The following is a 17,766-nucleotide window of genomic DNA, read 5'->3' on the forward strand; positions in this document are numbered from 1 at the left end:
TGGTCACATTTTTTAACTTCGAAGTGGAATGATGAATTATAAATAATATTTGGGCTCATAAAGAGACATTAAGAATTCTTTTTGACGAACATCCATCTTACACATGGATTTCTTTTATACTTTATATAGACTAGGTTTTGAAAGAGAAGAATTAGTTCTTCACAATGTCTTAAGCTTTTATCTATTTCTGTGCTACTTGAAACCTTCTGGGAAGTATCCAGTGATGTCCCAGCACTAGCTCTAGCTTAATTGCACAAGTATTGGTTTATTCCAGCACCATGTCAACAGTGCTAGCATTGGATCCTTCCCACTAATAGCAAAGCACAAAAAGTCAGAGTACATATTTTAAATATTTGCATTTATTTTGATCACATTTTACATACATGATAAAAGCAAAAACATTGCTTTATAATATCTCTTTAAAAAGGTAAAATTTAAAATCATTTTAAAATTTTATTTGGACTGTACATTCTGATCTAGCAATCTGCTGACAAGGTTCTAACAATCTGAGGTTTTTTGACTTAGATCTGACCTATCTTAAAAGGCACAGTATGTCTGATTCTGCCAAAAGTTACTGCTTTCAGTAACTACTATAAGCTATCCATTCAACCTGTCTAAACTACTGAGAGGATGAATCTTCCACTTTCTTAAATGTATGCCTTCCTACAGCATTCTGAACCCTCTTCAGTGTTTGTATCTCTTAAGGAGAACGCAGTCCAGAGTTTGACAGTGGATTTACAAGCTAAGATACATAGTTTATTATAATCAGCAGTTAAGTGTTTGCTTTCATTTAAATTAGTTTCTTGCAATTTGGGAGCAAAGCTGGTGGTAATCAGTTGGGAACAATACTAGGAGAAGATTGGAAGATTTTGTGTGTCTATGTATGTACAAACACACACACCTCTACATCGACCCCAATAATGTTTCACAAACTGCAAAGGCAGCAAAATTGACATTAAAGCTCCAAGCAAGCTAATGTTTACAGTGGCCAGGGAGAGAGGAAATGCTTAAAATTGGAATCTGATATAACTATCTAGTCATTCTGGAGATCTTCCTGTTGATGTTAACATCAGGAAATTATTTCAGAGCAGGAGGATGAAAATAACCCTCAAAATCAGGTATTTTCCATACATAGAGAAAAGGTTTCTGTCATTATTGCTAAGATCATTTCATATGAATGCCTTACATGTTAATTTCTTGGGGCTTCACTGAAGTACCTTTTATACAAAATCAGCTTATTCCTTTCTCACCCAAAACTCACTTGTTTGATGCGGTCCGGATTGACAGTTGTCTGAGGCTGCAGAATGCTAACTGGTTCTGTCTTGGCCACATTTTGAGGCATTTCTCGAATCTTTTCAGCAATGAAGCCATGCACTGCATTTAGTGCTTCCACTGTGCCCTGGATCAAACACACCCGCTCTGTCGTACCTTTAGAAACAAACAAAACATATTTTGTTGTTTTGTTTTTAAAACATTAGTTCTGTCCAAAAACTGATTAAACTGTAGCTCTTTGGCTAACTAACTTCAAAAGAACAGTCAATTAACAGAATAAAGCATAATGACTAGAGTGGTCATGCATAAATTTCCTTGCATGTAAGATTGGGATATAATCTCTCTCTCCCTCCCTTTCTCTGAGGCAGCTGAGTTTAATAGGATACATCTCTGACTTTTTATTGGGAAGAACAGAGGACCTTTTCAGTATTTTGCTCATGAAACTGTACGTGCCAGTAATTATGTAAAATGATTCCTTTAACCCTAACCCTAAATTTGTTACATCTTTATTTGACCCTAGTGGTATTTATACTAGGCTTTCTAAACTCAAGCCCAATATTCTAGACATAGAAGTGAAGATTCTCTGTCTCTGTCTCTTTGGCTGGCTGGCTGGCTGGCTGGCTGGCTGGCTGGCTGGCTGGCTGGCTGGCTGGCTGGCTGGCTGTGTGTGTGTGTGTGTGTGTGTGTGAGAGAGAGAGAGAGAGAGAGAGAGAGAGAGAGAGAGAGAGAGAGAGAGAGAGAGAGTTTGTGTGACTCTTCTAGCTTGTAAAGCTTTTTGAAAAGAGAATGAATTTACTCACAGCTTTCCAAAAGTTATTTCAGTTGCCTTATCACCTGCTACAACATATTATGCTATATCTCAGAGTTTGTACCGTTATGTTTCCTGATTCTTTTATTTTCAGAAAAGCCTTTTCTTTCTGTTTCAAACCTTCAGCTTTTAAAAAGTAGTATCATCATACTTTCCTGAGACACTAAAATACCTGTATGTCACTGCATAGTACTTTCCACAAAGAAAAGTGAGGCATATATTTCATATTCAATACTATGTATCACAAGCACAAAAACCATGTAGACACAAATCCAGAGAGCTATGTTCATATTCCACTAGCAACACAGTACACATTTTCAAAAGAGGGAATCACATTAAAAAGAGTAGTATGTTGACTGGTTCTATCTCTGAAGGTTAATGAGCAGTATGTCACACCTAAACTGAAAATCGCAGGAACATATATAGAACCCTAGATCATAACACACACTTGAATGAATATTCATACAAAATCCACTTACGTACATATACATGTACACATACATACATACATAAAAGTTTGATCATGGTAACAACCAGGAATAATCAACAATAAGGAAGAATTAAGGATTGCCTGCATGTTTAAGTGAACCAAAATAGAGAGCTTATCCTTTAGATAATATACTAAGCCAAACTTTGTAATGCAGTTGTCTCAAAAATCTCTACAAAAATGTGTACATTAAGGAAAGCTGCATATCAAATGCATAAGTTATGGGAAATTGCTTATGTAAGTAAATTAATATTGCTATACATTCTTAAAATTCTTGGACAGAATACACTTCTAAGTCTATTCAAAATGACCCAAATAGACTAATTTATCCATCCATCCTAGAATCCATCTAATTCATAGGAACATAAAGACAAATAAGGTTCATTCAGTTGACTCTTTTGTTCACAAAGAAACCAACCAAGCACCCGTTGCAAATCTCCAAATAAGATAAGAGCAGGCACATTTTGAGTGCAGAGAGGAGAATATAACACCTACCTTTAATTAATGCAAAGGGATAAATCAATTTAAGGTGTAAACAAAAACATATCCAGTGAATGCATGCTGCAATTTATCTTGCCCTTCAAATCCACCCTGCAAGTTATGCATTCATATAATATATTAATACTTCACTTTCAATATTAAAAATTACCAATGCAATATTAAGTAACAGAAACACATAATCTAGTAAGAAATTGTAAAACTGACACAAGAGTTGTTCCTCACAAATTTGTAACTGATGTTAACATAATGGTAACTTTAAAATAAGTGTGGCTGTACTTGATGCACTTGGAGAAAAATGTCACTTATCAGTAGCTTAGCCTATGGAAAATAAAACTGAAATAGAACATTATATGTAGTAAACCCATTCAAGACATCCTCTTGCTTTCCTCTGGGATTTCGTCCCCAACTCAGTCATGGGTGACTTTGAGCCAGTTACGGATTCTCAGCTCAACTTACCTCACAGGGAGGGTTGTTGGGAGGATAAGATTGAGGAGGACAAATTAGCCACCGTGAATTTCTTGAAAGGAAAAAAGGAAGGATATAAAGATGATAAATAAATACATATGGAAAGATCCCTCAAAGAGTCCCCCAGTGTTTTGTAACAGATCTGGGGTGTATGATGGGGCTGCAGATGGAAGGAGAAATCTATGGAAAATAAATCTATTCTATCAATGCTTTTTGTTTTGGTAGTGGATGGCCAGTATTGGATCCAACATCCTGTAAGGTACACTAAAATGTAAAGACGAATACAGATGTTTGAACAATTCTAGGTATTTCAGTGTCCCCAAAAGTGTGGTTACTAGTGTGTTCTGCTAAAATACAAAAAATAAAATGGTCATATATTAAAAGAGCAATACAGTTTATTAAAAAGATGTACAAAGTCATCTGCTAATAAGCTGAACAATTTATAGGCTTAGTTACTACTTTGATGGTTGAAGGTAGGTGTCTTTTTAAAAAAATCACTACTTCATTTAAATATCCAGTAAAATTATAAAAACACTGCATAGCAAATAATATAAACCAAATTGTAGACATCCAGTAAGACAAGCTTTTTATTAAAAATATATGTACATTATAGGCATTTTAAACATCTGCACATTAATCTATATCACTACTAATTTAATTATAAAATATGTAATGCATTTTACTACATTATCAGGTAAAGCTCCAAAAGTCCCTTATAGATTAATACAAGAATAACACAGACCAGTGCTGTCAGGCTTACAGTTCAAGCATAAAAGAACACAGATGAGGAAAGAAGAGGGAAAAAAAGATTGACTACTTACATATGTAAGAGTGCCAACTAAGAATTGCTAAACCTAAGAACCCTACCAGGAGGGATAAAATAGTACCTTGCAAATAGCAATAAAACCATATGCTGTCTTAACTATACAAGCAAAACTCATGTTTTATTTACCTGAACTATAAAAACGTTTAGCTTCTTTTCATTTTAAGGCAGGAATGAACAATTCTGGGAGGAACAATTCCCATTTTTACTTCCAGATCCTAATCCCGTTAGCTGCATTCTGCTTGACAATGCAAAAAAATAAAAAATAAAAATAAAAAAATAATACCAGGGAAAAGCCATCTGGATTACTACTAAGGTCAACTTTAGTACTATATGGTCAACTTGTTTAACGTACAAATAACTGAAATAACCCAAATCATTTGCAAGCTAAACAACTGGGGCACATGGCCCTAAATTTGAACTTCCTGGTGTTCAACAGTGATCTAGATGCCTCTTGGTTTTTTTAAATGCAATTTCAAATAAGCCAAATTATACATACAGAGTTAGATATTTTCCTAAATTTCAGAATGCAAAGCAGATAAAATGTTTAAAAGTACTCTATAGGGAAAATTGATTGACACAGAATTAGAACACATGACCTCTTAGTTCTCTGAATCAAATGTCATAAATCCCACTGGGGAAATTTTCAGATTCATCTGCCATCCTGAAGGGCCAACCAAGGTTTTCATTCTGTGCTGCCACTGGCCTTGCCAATTCCATTGTGCAAGTGGCATAAACTGCTTATGCAACAGTAATTTAGAGTTTCTAAAAGGACGCTCCAAAATAAGTGCAAATCAGAAGAGAACAAGTCAACAAAGCTTCCATATTTAAGCTCTGCCAGTGTGTGTTCCTTCTGAAACAAATATTTCTGTTTGGTTTAGATTGCCCACATAAATGTTGAATTCTCAATACACAAGAGTGAATGCCCCATGCACAACAGATTCAATGGGTGTCTAATCACCACTGGACAATATCCAATGGATCAAATGAGGCTTTCTGCCAGAAAGCTGGGTACAGGTCTGAGGCCTTAATATCTGATAAGCACACATTGTAACTAAAATCACTGTGCTTTCTGTGTATTTTATTGCCCATCATGGAACTTTCTCTATGGTCTGAAATAAAAATAGTTTACCATTTTTATTTAAAAATAAACATTTTGTACACAACAGCCTTTTCATTCAATAGATAATTATAAAGCATGTTGCTACATTTGTTATGACACTCCACAATAAATAAAATATATGAAATACATACAGGCTATGAAATTTCAAGAGAATGGATGCAATACAATTGTAGAAAATAACTGGCAGAAATCCTGACTATTGAAATACAAATTAACTTGATCTATGGATGCAATTTTCTTGTACACTATCTTTTTCCTTCCCTTGTTAGCTTCACCCTCTCCAAGCTCTCTTTTTGTGTAGAACTCCTGTGGTTCCTGCGTTAAATGATCTCATTCTAAACAAGTGCACCAGGGAGTCTTTACAATGAAGTATTAATTGTCTACTATATGATAGGAAGTAATGTAGATTGATCAATGTAGCTAATGCAAGTGTTCTTGTCTCGGTCAGCAGACAAAATATTTATAGAAAACACAGATCAGCTTACATGGAAGATCTTGGAGCCTGACAGAGAGAGCACTTAAAGGGATGAACACTATCAAAATAACAGAAAGTAAAGGAGTCAGAGCCAAATAGAAATTTCATGAGACAAGTATTCTGTACACTGCGCTCTTAAAAAGCTGTAGGATAATAGATTTTATGTGATGTCATAGAACATGGATTTCCAAATTCTGAACTACAGTAAAAAAAGAAATAATTGTGCTATAAATTTTAAATGGAAGTAAATGTTTATGCAGGAAGTAAGTTAATTTTGAAATGGAAGTAATTTTTAACAGATCAAAGTATGTACATGTACATTAAAAATATGGCATAATAAAACCCAAGTGACAACAGTCTTTGAATAGGGGTTATATTCTGCCCCTGTCTATGAAATAAAGTGATGTTAATTTTTCACAAAAGAAGGCTAGTATTTACTAATGCATGCTAAAGAAGGGGAGAAAGATTATACAAATAGGTATTTCATATACAAGAAAATCTTGTATACAGGAAGGTATGCAGCTGCTCCTCAAATATATGAACACTGTCATGCCTGCATAAATATTCACAGTAGTCTCTGTGCTCAAAATTATGTTCCAAATCTTTCCAGAATTACTGTCCGCTGCCCTGGCTCTAACCTAGTCAACACTCTAGTTCCTTCCACCATCCCTGTGTAATACTATTCTGTAAATAAGGATCAGTGAAAGTATAGTAAACATATATTTAACATATCTCTTCCCAGCAATAAAACTTAGAACATTTCTGGTTATATTTGAGAAAACAGTAAGAAAGAAGTAGCCAAAATATTTCACAGACTGTTTACTTAATTTAGAAGCTAGGAGGCTAGGTCTTGTTTGACCAGTTTATAAAGCTTTGTCACATTGTCTGGTCAGTTTATAAAGTTTTAAAAAGTGACACAGAAGAAAGATAAACTTTTGCATGCCATGAGGCATACATGGCCCTTAAAACTTTATCATAGCTCTGCCAATAACTTGCTAGTCTGCCATTTTTTTGTACTTGCCTTGCAGCTCATTTGGTTTCTATGCTGGGTACAGAGAAAAGACAGAGCTGCTCTGCACCCAACCTGCACCTAATTCCATCTCACTTACGGCTACCAGGCTAGCGCTTAAATAGAATGTTACTTTAGCAAGTTTGAACTGAGATACATAACTCCTAACAAAAAAGCCATTATTAAATTATTCAAATCTTTATGGAAAAGTATGCGTAAAAGGTATCTTAGGACTAGTCAGTAATTCAAGCTAGAATTAGTCTGGAATACAAGACTTCCATAGGCAAGCTTATCTCTACTTTTCCACAGCATATCCCCAATATTTCCATTTTGCTCATCTCATTACCTTTCCAGATGTAAATAAAGCAAAAATAAATACATTTTAAACAAACAAACAGCTCTTCCCTATCTTTGTTATGTTTGCTCTCCTCTGAGATTGGATCACTGCATGATTTCATGTACAAGTAAGGATGCAGAAATGGCTGTGTGAAAGGAAGTCCTTCAACGAGCATAATCACACACAGCCTGTACTTGGATGTACAGTTTAGTTTTATATGAATGAGCCTTGGTGTTCTGTGTTTCAAAGTTTCTTCCTCTAAGCATAGGGTGTTTAGAAACTTACGTTTCTGTCTCTGGTTTGTTATTATTTCAAAATACAGTAACTTTGGTTGGTCTTAACTATGGTTTAGGGAAGCTGAACCTGTGGTTTATGTGTCTATAAATTAGTTATAAGTAACTAGCTCTTTATGCCACTGCCATGAAAACTAGTTAAAAATGGAAGAAAAGTGGTGCAGTGGTTAAGAGTGCTGGGCTGGGACTCGGAATCTGGGTTCTAGTCCTCACTCAGCCATAGAGCTTGCTGGGTGACTCTGGGCCAGTCACAGATTCTTAGCCCAACCTACCTCACAGGGTTCTTGTGAGGATAAACTTGAGAGGAGGAGAAGAACTATGTAAGTCACCTTGAATTCCTTGAAAGGAAAAAGAGAAGGGATATAGATATAAATATAATACATAAATGCTGTATTACAGGGACTGCATGAACTCTAGGCTTGTGCATGTAACTTTAAACTAATAGTTTAGTACTATGTCCTAACTTAGTCATTGAGTAGAGATGGAATACAGTGGAAAAAAGATTGGCTTGACTGGCTTGAGGTCTATATATCAGAGGTAGTTAATATTTATTATATTTAGAACATCAACTTGAATTAGTCCTGGAATCCAAATAAATAGTCCAGATTATATTAAATATTTTCAAATATGAATACAAAGAATCTAACAGATGACTTCAAAGGGCAGTAGATTATCCTCCCAATATTTACCATTAGGCCATCTGCTTCCCAGTTTTTCTTCATAATGTAGTAATTTCTTATAAAACATGGATTATATTCTCTTTCCTCAAATATGTCACTTGCCACATCTTTACTACTACAAATTATTTTTTTTCAGGACTCTTCTGGAAAGTCTAAATGAGAAGGTTTAGACAATGTCAGATTGGTAGCAGAACACAATTTGCCAACGTATTCTCCAAAGAACCCCCCCCCACACACACACACATGCTTTTCCAATGTCTACATATACAGAAGAGTTCAACATTTTGTATGCATTGGAGTAGAGCTCCTGCATGCATGAAAAGGGGGGGCAAAATAGTGTGACATGGGGGGCAGAGATGAATTTATTGCATTTTTACTGCTGTACATAACTTGAATTTTCAAGGTAGCTATTGCATTCTTCCAAATAAGTCCAATGGTCTCACATGCAGATAAAATGCTACAGAAGATGCTGCACTGTCAGCTATATGAACAACAATATGTACAGCAAAAATAAATCTATGGTTTAAAGTTTCAAATTTCGTCACTTTAAATGCTTTTAGGATCACTTACTATTTTGAGCCCTTTAAAAGGTATCATTCCAAGCTGTAAACCTCTCCAAAATAACACTTCACTTATGTTAGTTTTAAACTCCTTTAAATTTGGTTCAGTTTGAAACTAGACTAAATAATAACAACAACAACCCTATAAAAAGCAGAGGAAATTCAGTTTTACCCATTCCAATTGAAATCCTATATGCACTTGAGAGTTAGTTTCATTAAACATCTGAGTAGATACGTATAACATTCTGCTGTTACTTTTAAACAGACTTTCAGTCATGCATGACAGTCAAAATTAATCTATCAGTTTCCAACTAATTTGCAGGAGTGTTTTAAGGGATCTTTACAGAAATGTAAAACAGGTGGTGAAAATGTGAACTAATATCTGGCTCTGCTGTTGCTTAAATGAATGCCTGCCCTGTCAAGTGTGATATGCCTTGCTCCATACTTAGTGAGAACTGCATAGGCTGTTAAGTCTGAAATGAAATGGGATACCATGGTTGGCCACTGCCAGAAAGACTCAGAAACTGAGTAACTATAATATGGAAACACAATAGTATTTCCCTATAAATTTTAAAGGAAGAGGGAACGCAGGACGCAAGATCAAAAGTTTCCCAAACTCCCTGCTCCATTTTGCAACAACACTCCTAAATTTACAGTTAATCTGCGTGTGCATGAGCATGCATTGTATATTGATCAAGTTTAAATTTGGTTTTAATTTTTTGTATTGTAAACATTTACATGATTTTGGTATGTTTTAATACACTGCATTTTATGGTATTTTTTACTGTGCTGTTGCAAACCACCCAAAGAGCTTCAACTGTTGGGCAGTACAGAAATGAAACAAACATACCAAATATAGTAGCAGTAGTAATGACAATATGTTTATGCTGACAATGTTACCCATTTTAAAATTTATTTTATCACTCAACACAAAAATAGCTACATCATACAATCATCTGCAAAAAAGTATGTGTGGCACTCTTTTTCTGGCACTAGGCAACAATGTTTTTATTTTCCAGATATTTTATGAACCGCTGGTTCTTAACTATTTTATAAAACTATTTTATATTTTTAGAAATTTTAATGGTTATTTTTGTCACTGCTGTGGCAAGGTAATTTTACTGACTGTGGTAGTTGTTTATTAGAGTAGATTAGATAATTTTTTGTATTGTACTGGATGGCTTTTATAGTATGAATGTTATAGTTTCTTTTTATTTGTTTTGTGTTGTGCACCACCCACAGAGCCCTGAAGGACTACAGGGGTGGTATATAAGCCTAAATAATAAATAAATAATAAAAAGCAGGAAAAAAAGAAAAAATCAACCGTATTTCAGAAATATTTGAATAATGTTTAAGAAAGTAAAAAGATCTGTAGCACTGGTTACATTTATAATGCATATTTTGATAGGTTAGTATATAGAACATAATGTCATTATTAACAATATTTAATAATTGGTTGAATGGAGTAGGGTTTGTACTCCCCCTAAAGGACAGGGTTTGCAGCTTTGGGGTACTCCTGGATCCACACCTCTCACTTTAGTCCCAAGCGGACTTGGTAATCAGGAGCACCTTTCTTCAACTGCGACTACTGTACCAAGTATGACCATATCTTGACACACAAAACTTAGCCACAGCCACACACCCTGGTAACATCCTGGTTGGAATATGGCAACATGCCATATGTGGGCTACATTAGAAGATGGTGTGGGCACTTCAGTTCATTCAAAATAGGGCCATGTGATTACTAGCATCTCGTTCATAGGTCATATCAAACAAGTTTTATGTCACCTGCACTGGCAACCAAATTTAAGGTGTTTGTACTTAGATATAAAGCCCTGGGTACCTGAAGGATGCCCTTCTCCCATATGGCCCTACATATCTGTTAAGATCAAGTGAGGAGTTCTTCTTAAGGAGAAATCTCCTAGAGAGGTGAAGGAGATGATGGCTGGAAGGGCCTTCTCAGTGGTTGCGCCCCACTTTCGGAATAGGCTCCTCAGAGAGGATGCCCCTTGTACCATCACTGTTATCATTCTAGGGGCAAGCAAAGACACATCTTTTATCCAGCTTTTTTTAATAACTGATTTTAGTGGCAATTTAATTTTAGCTGATCCTATTTCTGGTTTTTAGTTGATTTTAGTTTAAATTGTTTTATTCTAATGCTTTTATGTAATATTTTAATTTTGATTTATTATGCTTTTATGTTTTGATTATGTTACCTATATGTTTTGAATATGCATGTTTTGAATTTAGTATTAAAATAAATAGAGGCTCCTCAAATATCCATATATTTATTGTTTTGTAAGTTATGCCTAAAGGCTACCAGTTCAAACATTGAAAGTTTCATTACATCCTCCATCCATTGTATTAGGGTACTAGGTAAGTGTCCAAAATCATGGAAAATACCACATCAAAAATAAAGAATTTAGTGTATTACATTTACTTTATTGACCTACCCCATAACTTAATTTTATAAATGCCTATCTGTCAATGTCTCTTGAGCTCCCATTTATCAACTTACTCAAATATAACTCCCAAGTGATTTATCGCTTGGGGAATTATCTCCCAGATAACTAGTACATTCTGCACAGAGTTTAAATTGCCAATTAGATAACACAGTTGAGGTGTATTATTTCCAACCAATATCAGTGCTGACTTTTACTAGTTCAGTGAATAACTAGGTAAGTGTCCAAAATCATGAACCATCAGCATCAAGGCTGCATATGATAAACAAAGTTTGAAATAAACCATAATAGAAAACTATCAGCATAGAGAGTAAGTTTATATTCTAATGCATTATGCACAAAATCATGGACATTAGAGTTTTCTTTGATAGCACACACCAGGGGTTCAAAACATAGATCAAATATGAAGGGGAAAAAAGAAATCCCTGTCTAATACTTCTCACACAAAGGAAAAAAAAAAAAACTCAGACAGGACTCCATTGGTCCTAACTCTGGCTCTAGAAGCTTCATACAAAATTTCAGGCCATTTCTGAAATTCTGTAAGAAAACCAAAATTTCTCAGTGTGACCCCTTCCTTAGTTTTAGTGAACCCAACATAGTCTGGCTAGACTAACATTATAAAAATGTTTAGTCTGTCAAAGAAAATTTCAGTTAACATTTTAATATCAACATTAATCAAAGAACAGATTGACAAAAGGTTTGCTCTCTGTCTGATTTAGGAATTACTATAAGATAAGCATTGCCATGACTGCTGATGAAATAGATTCAAACACAGAATTATGCAATCTATGGAGTTGTATAACTAGAAAAAATGAGAATGCTTCTACACTCAGTTGGAAATCCATCCAGAACAGGTGCTTTCCCTATTTTAATAATCAGTTATTACTTTGGTAATTTCATCAATCTGGAAAGGTGCCATTAAAAGCTGCATTTGAAACTCATTTCAAAAAGGGAAATTAAGCTGAGAAAAAACCCATTGATATACTGGTCTGAGATTTCACAGCTACTATTAATTATTTATTAAATAGATTTGTATCCCCCCCCCTTTTCTTCTTACAAAGTACTCAAAGGACTAACATAAAATTACTCTTCCCGCTCTCAATATTATCACCACCACAACAACAGCTGTGTAATGCAGGTAATCCTGAGGGTCTGAGATTGACCCAAAGTCATCCAAAGAGCTCCATAACCAAATTATCCAGTTGGCTCCACGGCTGAGTGGGGACAAGAACCCAGACTGAATGAGTCCCAGGCCTGTGCTCTTAACCACTACACCATACTGTATAATTCTAATTAAAATTTTTGAAAACTAAAGCTTTCTATCTTTGGATGAGTATCTTGCCATCTTTAATCACTGATATTAAGGTTCAATGATTTTGTTGTTTAAGGCAGCCTCTTGATATAGTCATATACTTGGGAAGATGGAAAACTGACTTATAAGGGATTTCACCCTATCACTACATGTATTTGTCACTTCTTTTAAAAATTATTTTTAGAAGCATAATAAACAATTTGATGCATAATAAAAGCTCTGCTCATCTGCCATGGAGCATAAGCTGGTTGTAACCTTCTTATTTTCAGAACATTCCTATACTGTAACTTTGAAAAAAAATCATATTTTGAAAATAGTATTTAACATGGAAATATTCAAGTCAGAGGGTCTGTGGCTATATGTGAGTTGCAAATCCATATTAGAGCAAGATCTGATATCATCTTTCCACTTTAATTGTTTTCGTTTGGATCGATTCCATAGTATTTGCTATGTCAAATCCAACACTGTACGATTGACAATGTTACCCAAGAAAAAAGTACACAGATGAGCGAATGGATATCAGAAATAAGGCATGTGTTTTAACAGTAGAAGTTCTCTACATTATTTGGAATTTCTGCTCAGAGGGTTCAACATCTAGAAGTTGGGAAACATGATAGATCCTAGTGACATAGAAAAGAAACAACAGGATATGGCCTGCTGAATGTGAGAAAAGCTGAAGTAGCCTGAAAGAGAGGTAGACAAAAGGGCTTAAAGGGGGAGGAAGGGTAAGATGGAGGAAGGGTTACTGGAAAGTCAGCTTTGTCTTCACTTTGTGGAGTTGATGGCAGGATATTTAAGGATGCATCTGCTAGAAAGAGAGAAAAATATTAACTGATAAAGGTAAAATAGAGCTTTTGGGATACATTAATACATCATCAAGCAGTGAAATTGGCGCAAAAGAACAAACATGTGAAATAATTCTGCTCAAAATCTTAGTTCATACTGGAATCCCAATACTATAAATTTGTACTGACACAGCAACATAGATAATGCTTTCTGAATTTGTCTTACAGAGTAGTAGGTGAAATTTATGGTAAATGCTTATTTGCTGGTGTACCGAGACTTAGAATCAGGCCACAGAATGTATTTTGCAATAATCTAAAGTGTAAAGAAGTTTCAAAGGTTAAAATGTTTTATTTTTAAAAAATTAAGATGGTTTGGATCCAGAGGCACCCTTCTGTGGTCTTTCCTGATAGCACAGGTTCTCGTGCTGTGTGTGAGAGAAGAAAACTGAAATCTAGTAGCATGTTTTTGTTAGTTACAGATCTCATGTGCAAGGGCCTGAACAAGTTTCAAGATGCATTACTGTACTAAGTCCCTTTTATACAAAGCCTTCCAGTATCTCTTCACAAGAGTTTACAGAATTTTGTTTGTTGGATTATCTTTGGATCCCATCCTACAAACAAACAAACAAACAAACAAACAAACAAATAATTCAGTTACAGAGACAAAGTTAAAATTATGGAACACTTGAAGTATTTAGAGGCTGTCTCCCAGCATTTAATGTTATTGTACTTTCACTTATTTTGTCAAGTATTATTGCACACTTTCACACATATATTAATTTTTGAGATATCTGAGGAAGGACTTGAAAGACAAATTTCCACATTCTCACTCAGAAGTTCACTGAATGATTTTGAACCAGTCACATTCTTTTAATCTAACCTTCCTCACTAAAATCTTGCAAGGCTAAATGATGAAAGAATCATGAGTATGCTACCTTCAGTTCCTTGGAGGAAAGACAGGAGCTAAATTTAAAAATATACATTTTCTGAAAAATAACTATGCAAAAAGTAGGGATTTATCTGTCACAACATATTGCTTTGATTCTTAATATATTATTTTCTAAAGCATATTTAAGCACTCCATGTTCCTAGAATTTTTTTTTTTTTTTTGTTCTCCCATTAAACCTTTTGGGGGGATGTAAATGAAGTCTATGACAGGGACACAGAAACTTTCAGCCCAAAGACCAAATTTAATTTCGGAGAAGCTTTGCAGGGTGCATTCCACTAGTATACCAGAATAGTTTGGCTTAAATCTCTTCCTGCTAGTAACTAAGCCTTGGCAAAGCTAGAGTATTTTAAAGTGCCACCCCCCAAATGTAGATGGCTAAAGGCATCCTTTAATTAGTAAACAAGAAGAAATATTGAAATGTTTGTTTCTATATTGAAAGAATCCTAGAAAAAATTATTTTTGATACCAAACCATAAAACATCAAGCATAACATAATGGATGTTGTTTGGTAAATTTATCCTACCTGAACTTAGGACAAGCATGATTTTTACAGTTCACACTCTGTCTTATATATAGTTTTATCCCACATAGTACAGATAGAAAATCTGAGAAATTATGAAAAATAAATTATTTGAATAATGCTTTGTAAACTCAGCATTTCTTGTATAATGTGCTTTCCCCTCCCAAAAACCTTTCTTCTAAAAAATACAGTTTTATTAAGGGATTCTTTCCAATAAATGACTGCAAGCCACTCAAGACATTAAAAAGTTGAAACACATTGAAAACAATGTATTTAACTATATCCAATACGGTGCTGATCTATAGCTAGTATCTATACATCATAAACTACTAAAACCACATGAGCAAAAAGCTGTAAGTGTAGAGTACCTTGAAATGACACTGAGAACCCAACTCAGTACTTATGAAAAGTCCTGAGGGGTGCAGAGTTAGGACATGGAAGAAACTCGACAATGGCACTGTTGGTCCAGATTCTTCTCTACTAATGGAAATATGCCAACACAACTTTATACCAGTGTCCTTGCACTGCTCTATCAGCAAAGAAGCCCAAAGAAGGCAGAAATGTTGGCATGGCAGGAAAGGAGTGGATATTCCCTCAGAACATTCCCTCAAACTCTGATCCCTCCCTAGTGCTGGTTTAATGCTATGCTGTTTCACGAATGCTGTAAATTATAGCCAAAACAAATCCCCTACAGACAAACTCTGCATCCAGTCACAACACACCAGTATATATAAACCACAGACAATAAGACGGTAACTTGGACAGGCTGCTTTCCCTGTTTGACTTGAAGTTGTACACACACACAGCTCTCAAATGTATACTTTGATAACAGGAATGATGGAGAAATGGTAATGCTGCATAAAGAGTATTTTGCACAACTAGCCTGACCTCAAAATACACAAAGGAAGGGCATACTCTTAACACTCAGACATTTTGCAGGTACTGTACTCTATGCATACAAAGCAGTTTTTAATATTTTTCATACAGAAAGAAAATTATATAATACCCATCTCTTTTACTATCCCATACTCCACTACTGCCATTTATGAAAATGTGTCTTAGTTAACTGCATTGGTAAAAGAATCCATCATTCCCAACAATCATGAGACAGGAGACAAAAGGGTAAGCTTTCCACTCCATCCATTGCTATTACTGGCCAAACTGTATTTTTTCCTTGCAGAATCACTGCCTGGCCACACAGGGAAGAACAAACCAGTTATTACACTCAGAGAGGTCCACTGCAGCTATGTGCGTTGAAAGGCTAAGTCTTCACTCATTGTAGTCCCTGAAATCCATCACTCTCTCATGAACATTCACTATGTATCTAGGGCCAGGGGTCATCTGTTGCAGCAAATTGAATAAATGTGGCTGCCATGGCATATCAGACAGTCAGCTGGCAGAACAAGGGGAAAAAGACATGGAAAATTAAGCAGATTGGACTGATATTGTTTTGGATTGCTGTAAATTGCCCAGAGAGGTTTGGCTATGGGGTGGTATAGAAATGGTGGTGGTGGCAGCGGTATATTTTATGGTTTCATGAGGTTTGTTTTGTGACCTGCCCAGAAAGCTTCAGCTAATAGGTAGTATAAAAATATAATCAAGCAATCATCAAAACAGCACAGTGTGGGAGATGGTGGAAGAAATGGTCTGAGCAGTACACTTAGGAGATTAGCCCAGGTACCTCAGTCTCTCATGTGTGCAAGGAAAGAAGCTTCCCAACTTTATTCAGTGGGATACAAGTTTTCAGTCTAGCATTCACTGAACCTAAAACCTTATGTCCTACATAGGGCTAGATAACCTTATGATGTGTTTGACTGGTGTGGGCTGGCAGCTCATAAATAACACCCCCAATGAACTCTTCTGGTTTTGGTTGTAGTAGTGTAGAAAGAAGCTCCTCTCTGATATAATCATCAGAAACAGGAAATTGGCTAGGGAAACTGTTAGATCACTGACAGTCAAGGATGTTAAAGCAGCACTGGAGGAGGAACAGAACATAAAGGAATTCTTCCATCTTTACTGCAGGAAAGACAGCTACCCTTAACTGAACTAATATTTTCAGAAAAGAGTATAAAAAAATAGTGGTGAAGGAAAGAATATCATATTGTCCAACAAAAAACAAATGAATACTGAGTCCAGATGGTATTCACACAAGAGTTCTTAAATGATTCAAATATGCAACTGCTCACATTCTGATAAAAGCTTGTTACAAAAATATGTAAGATCAAGGACTAACACCCAGCAAAGGTAACTCCAGCTTTTACAAAGGCTTTTGGCAAAGTTCTCACCAAAGACTCCTAAAATACATTTAGCAGCAGGTAGAGGTTTAGGCATCAGGTTTTTCTATTAACAATATTGTGGGCTTATTATTATATTTATTTTTGATATTGTTGCATTATTTATTTTGATACTGTTGATATTCGATATTGTTCTTTGATATTGTATTTTTCATTTGATTCATTGTATTATTTACTTTGGATTTTGGTATACTGTTTTATTGTGTATTTACAAATTGAATTGTATACTGCCCAGAGAGCCCAATCACACCCTACAGCCCCATCATACTATGGGGTGTGATAGATATGAAAATTGAAAGGAAAATTAAGATTCATTGGGCCTGTCTCTTTTCATGCAAGATAGTTTTCTTTATCATTTCCAATAGTATATATCCCTGCTTGACAGTTGAGTGAAAAGTACTGTATCAGGTAATGACTACACTACATTTTGTATTTTATAAAACTTTGCATGCTGTGACCTATGATTTGAGATCCTTGCAGATGCATCAAGTTAGAAAGACTTATTTGTATACCAGTTGTCAGCATGAGAAGCAAACAGCTGGAAAGCTTGTGGGGCTTCTGTTCCTCAAGAACCATAAAAAAATTTTGTTCTTGGATTTTATTACTGATAC

The 17,766-nt window shown here is 35.3% G+C and overlaps 1 protein-coding gene across 4 annotated transcripts in view; it reads right to left on the reverse strand.

Annotated features, from left to right (window-relative positions):
• The window catches only part of NOVA1 (NOVA alternative splicing regulator 1), a 189,439-nt gene that overhangs the window by 61,096 nt on the left and 110,577 nt on the right, over positions 1–17,766 (reverse strand). For all 4 annotated transcript variants that reach the window (XM_044435736.1, XM_044435735.1, XM_044435737.1 and 1 more), the window contains one exon: positions 1,262–1,428. In XM_044435736.1, the coding sequence (XP_044291671.1) occupies positions 1,262–1,428 (167 nt within the window). The remainder of the gene's footprint in view (positions 1–1,261; positions 1,429–17,766) is intronic.

Source organism: Varanus komodoensis, unplaced genomic scaffold, assembly GCF_004798865.1.
Source record: "Varanus komodoensis strain SLA01 unplaced genomic scaffold, ASM479886v1 scaffold3, whole genome shotgun sequence".
Classification (NCBI taxonomy): domain Eukaryota; kingdom Metazoa; phylum Chordata; class Lepidosauria; order Squamata; family Varanidae; genus Varanus; species Varanus komodoensis.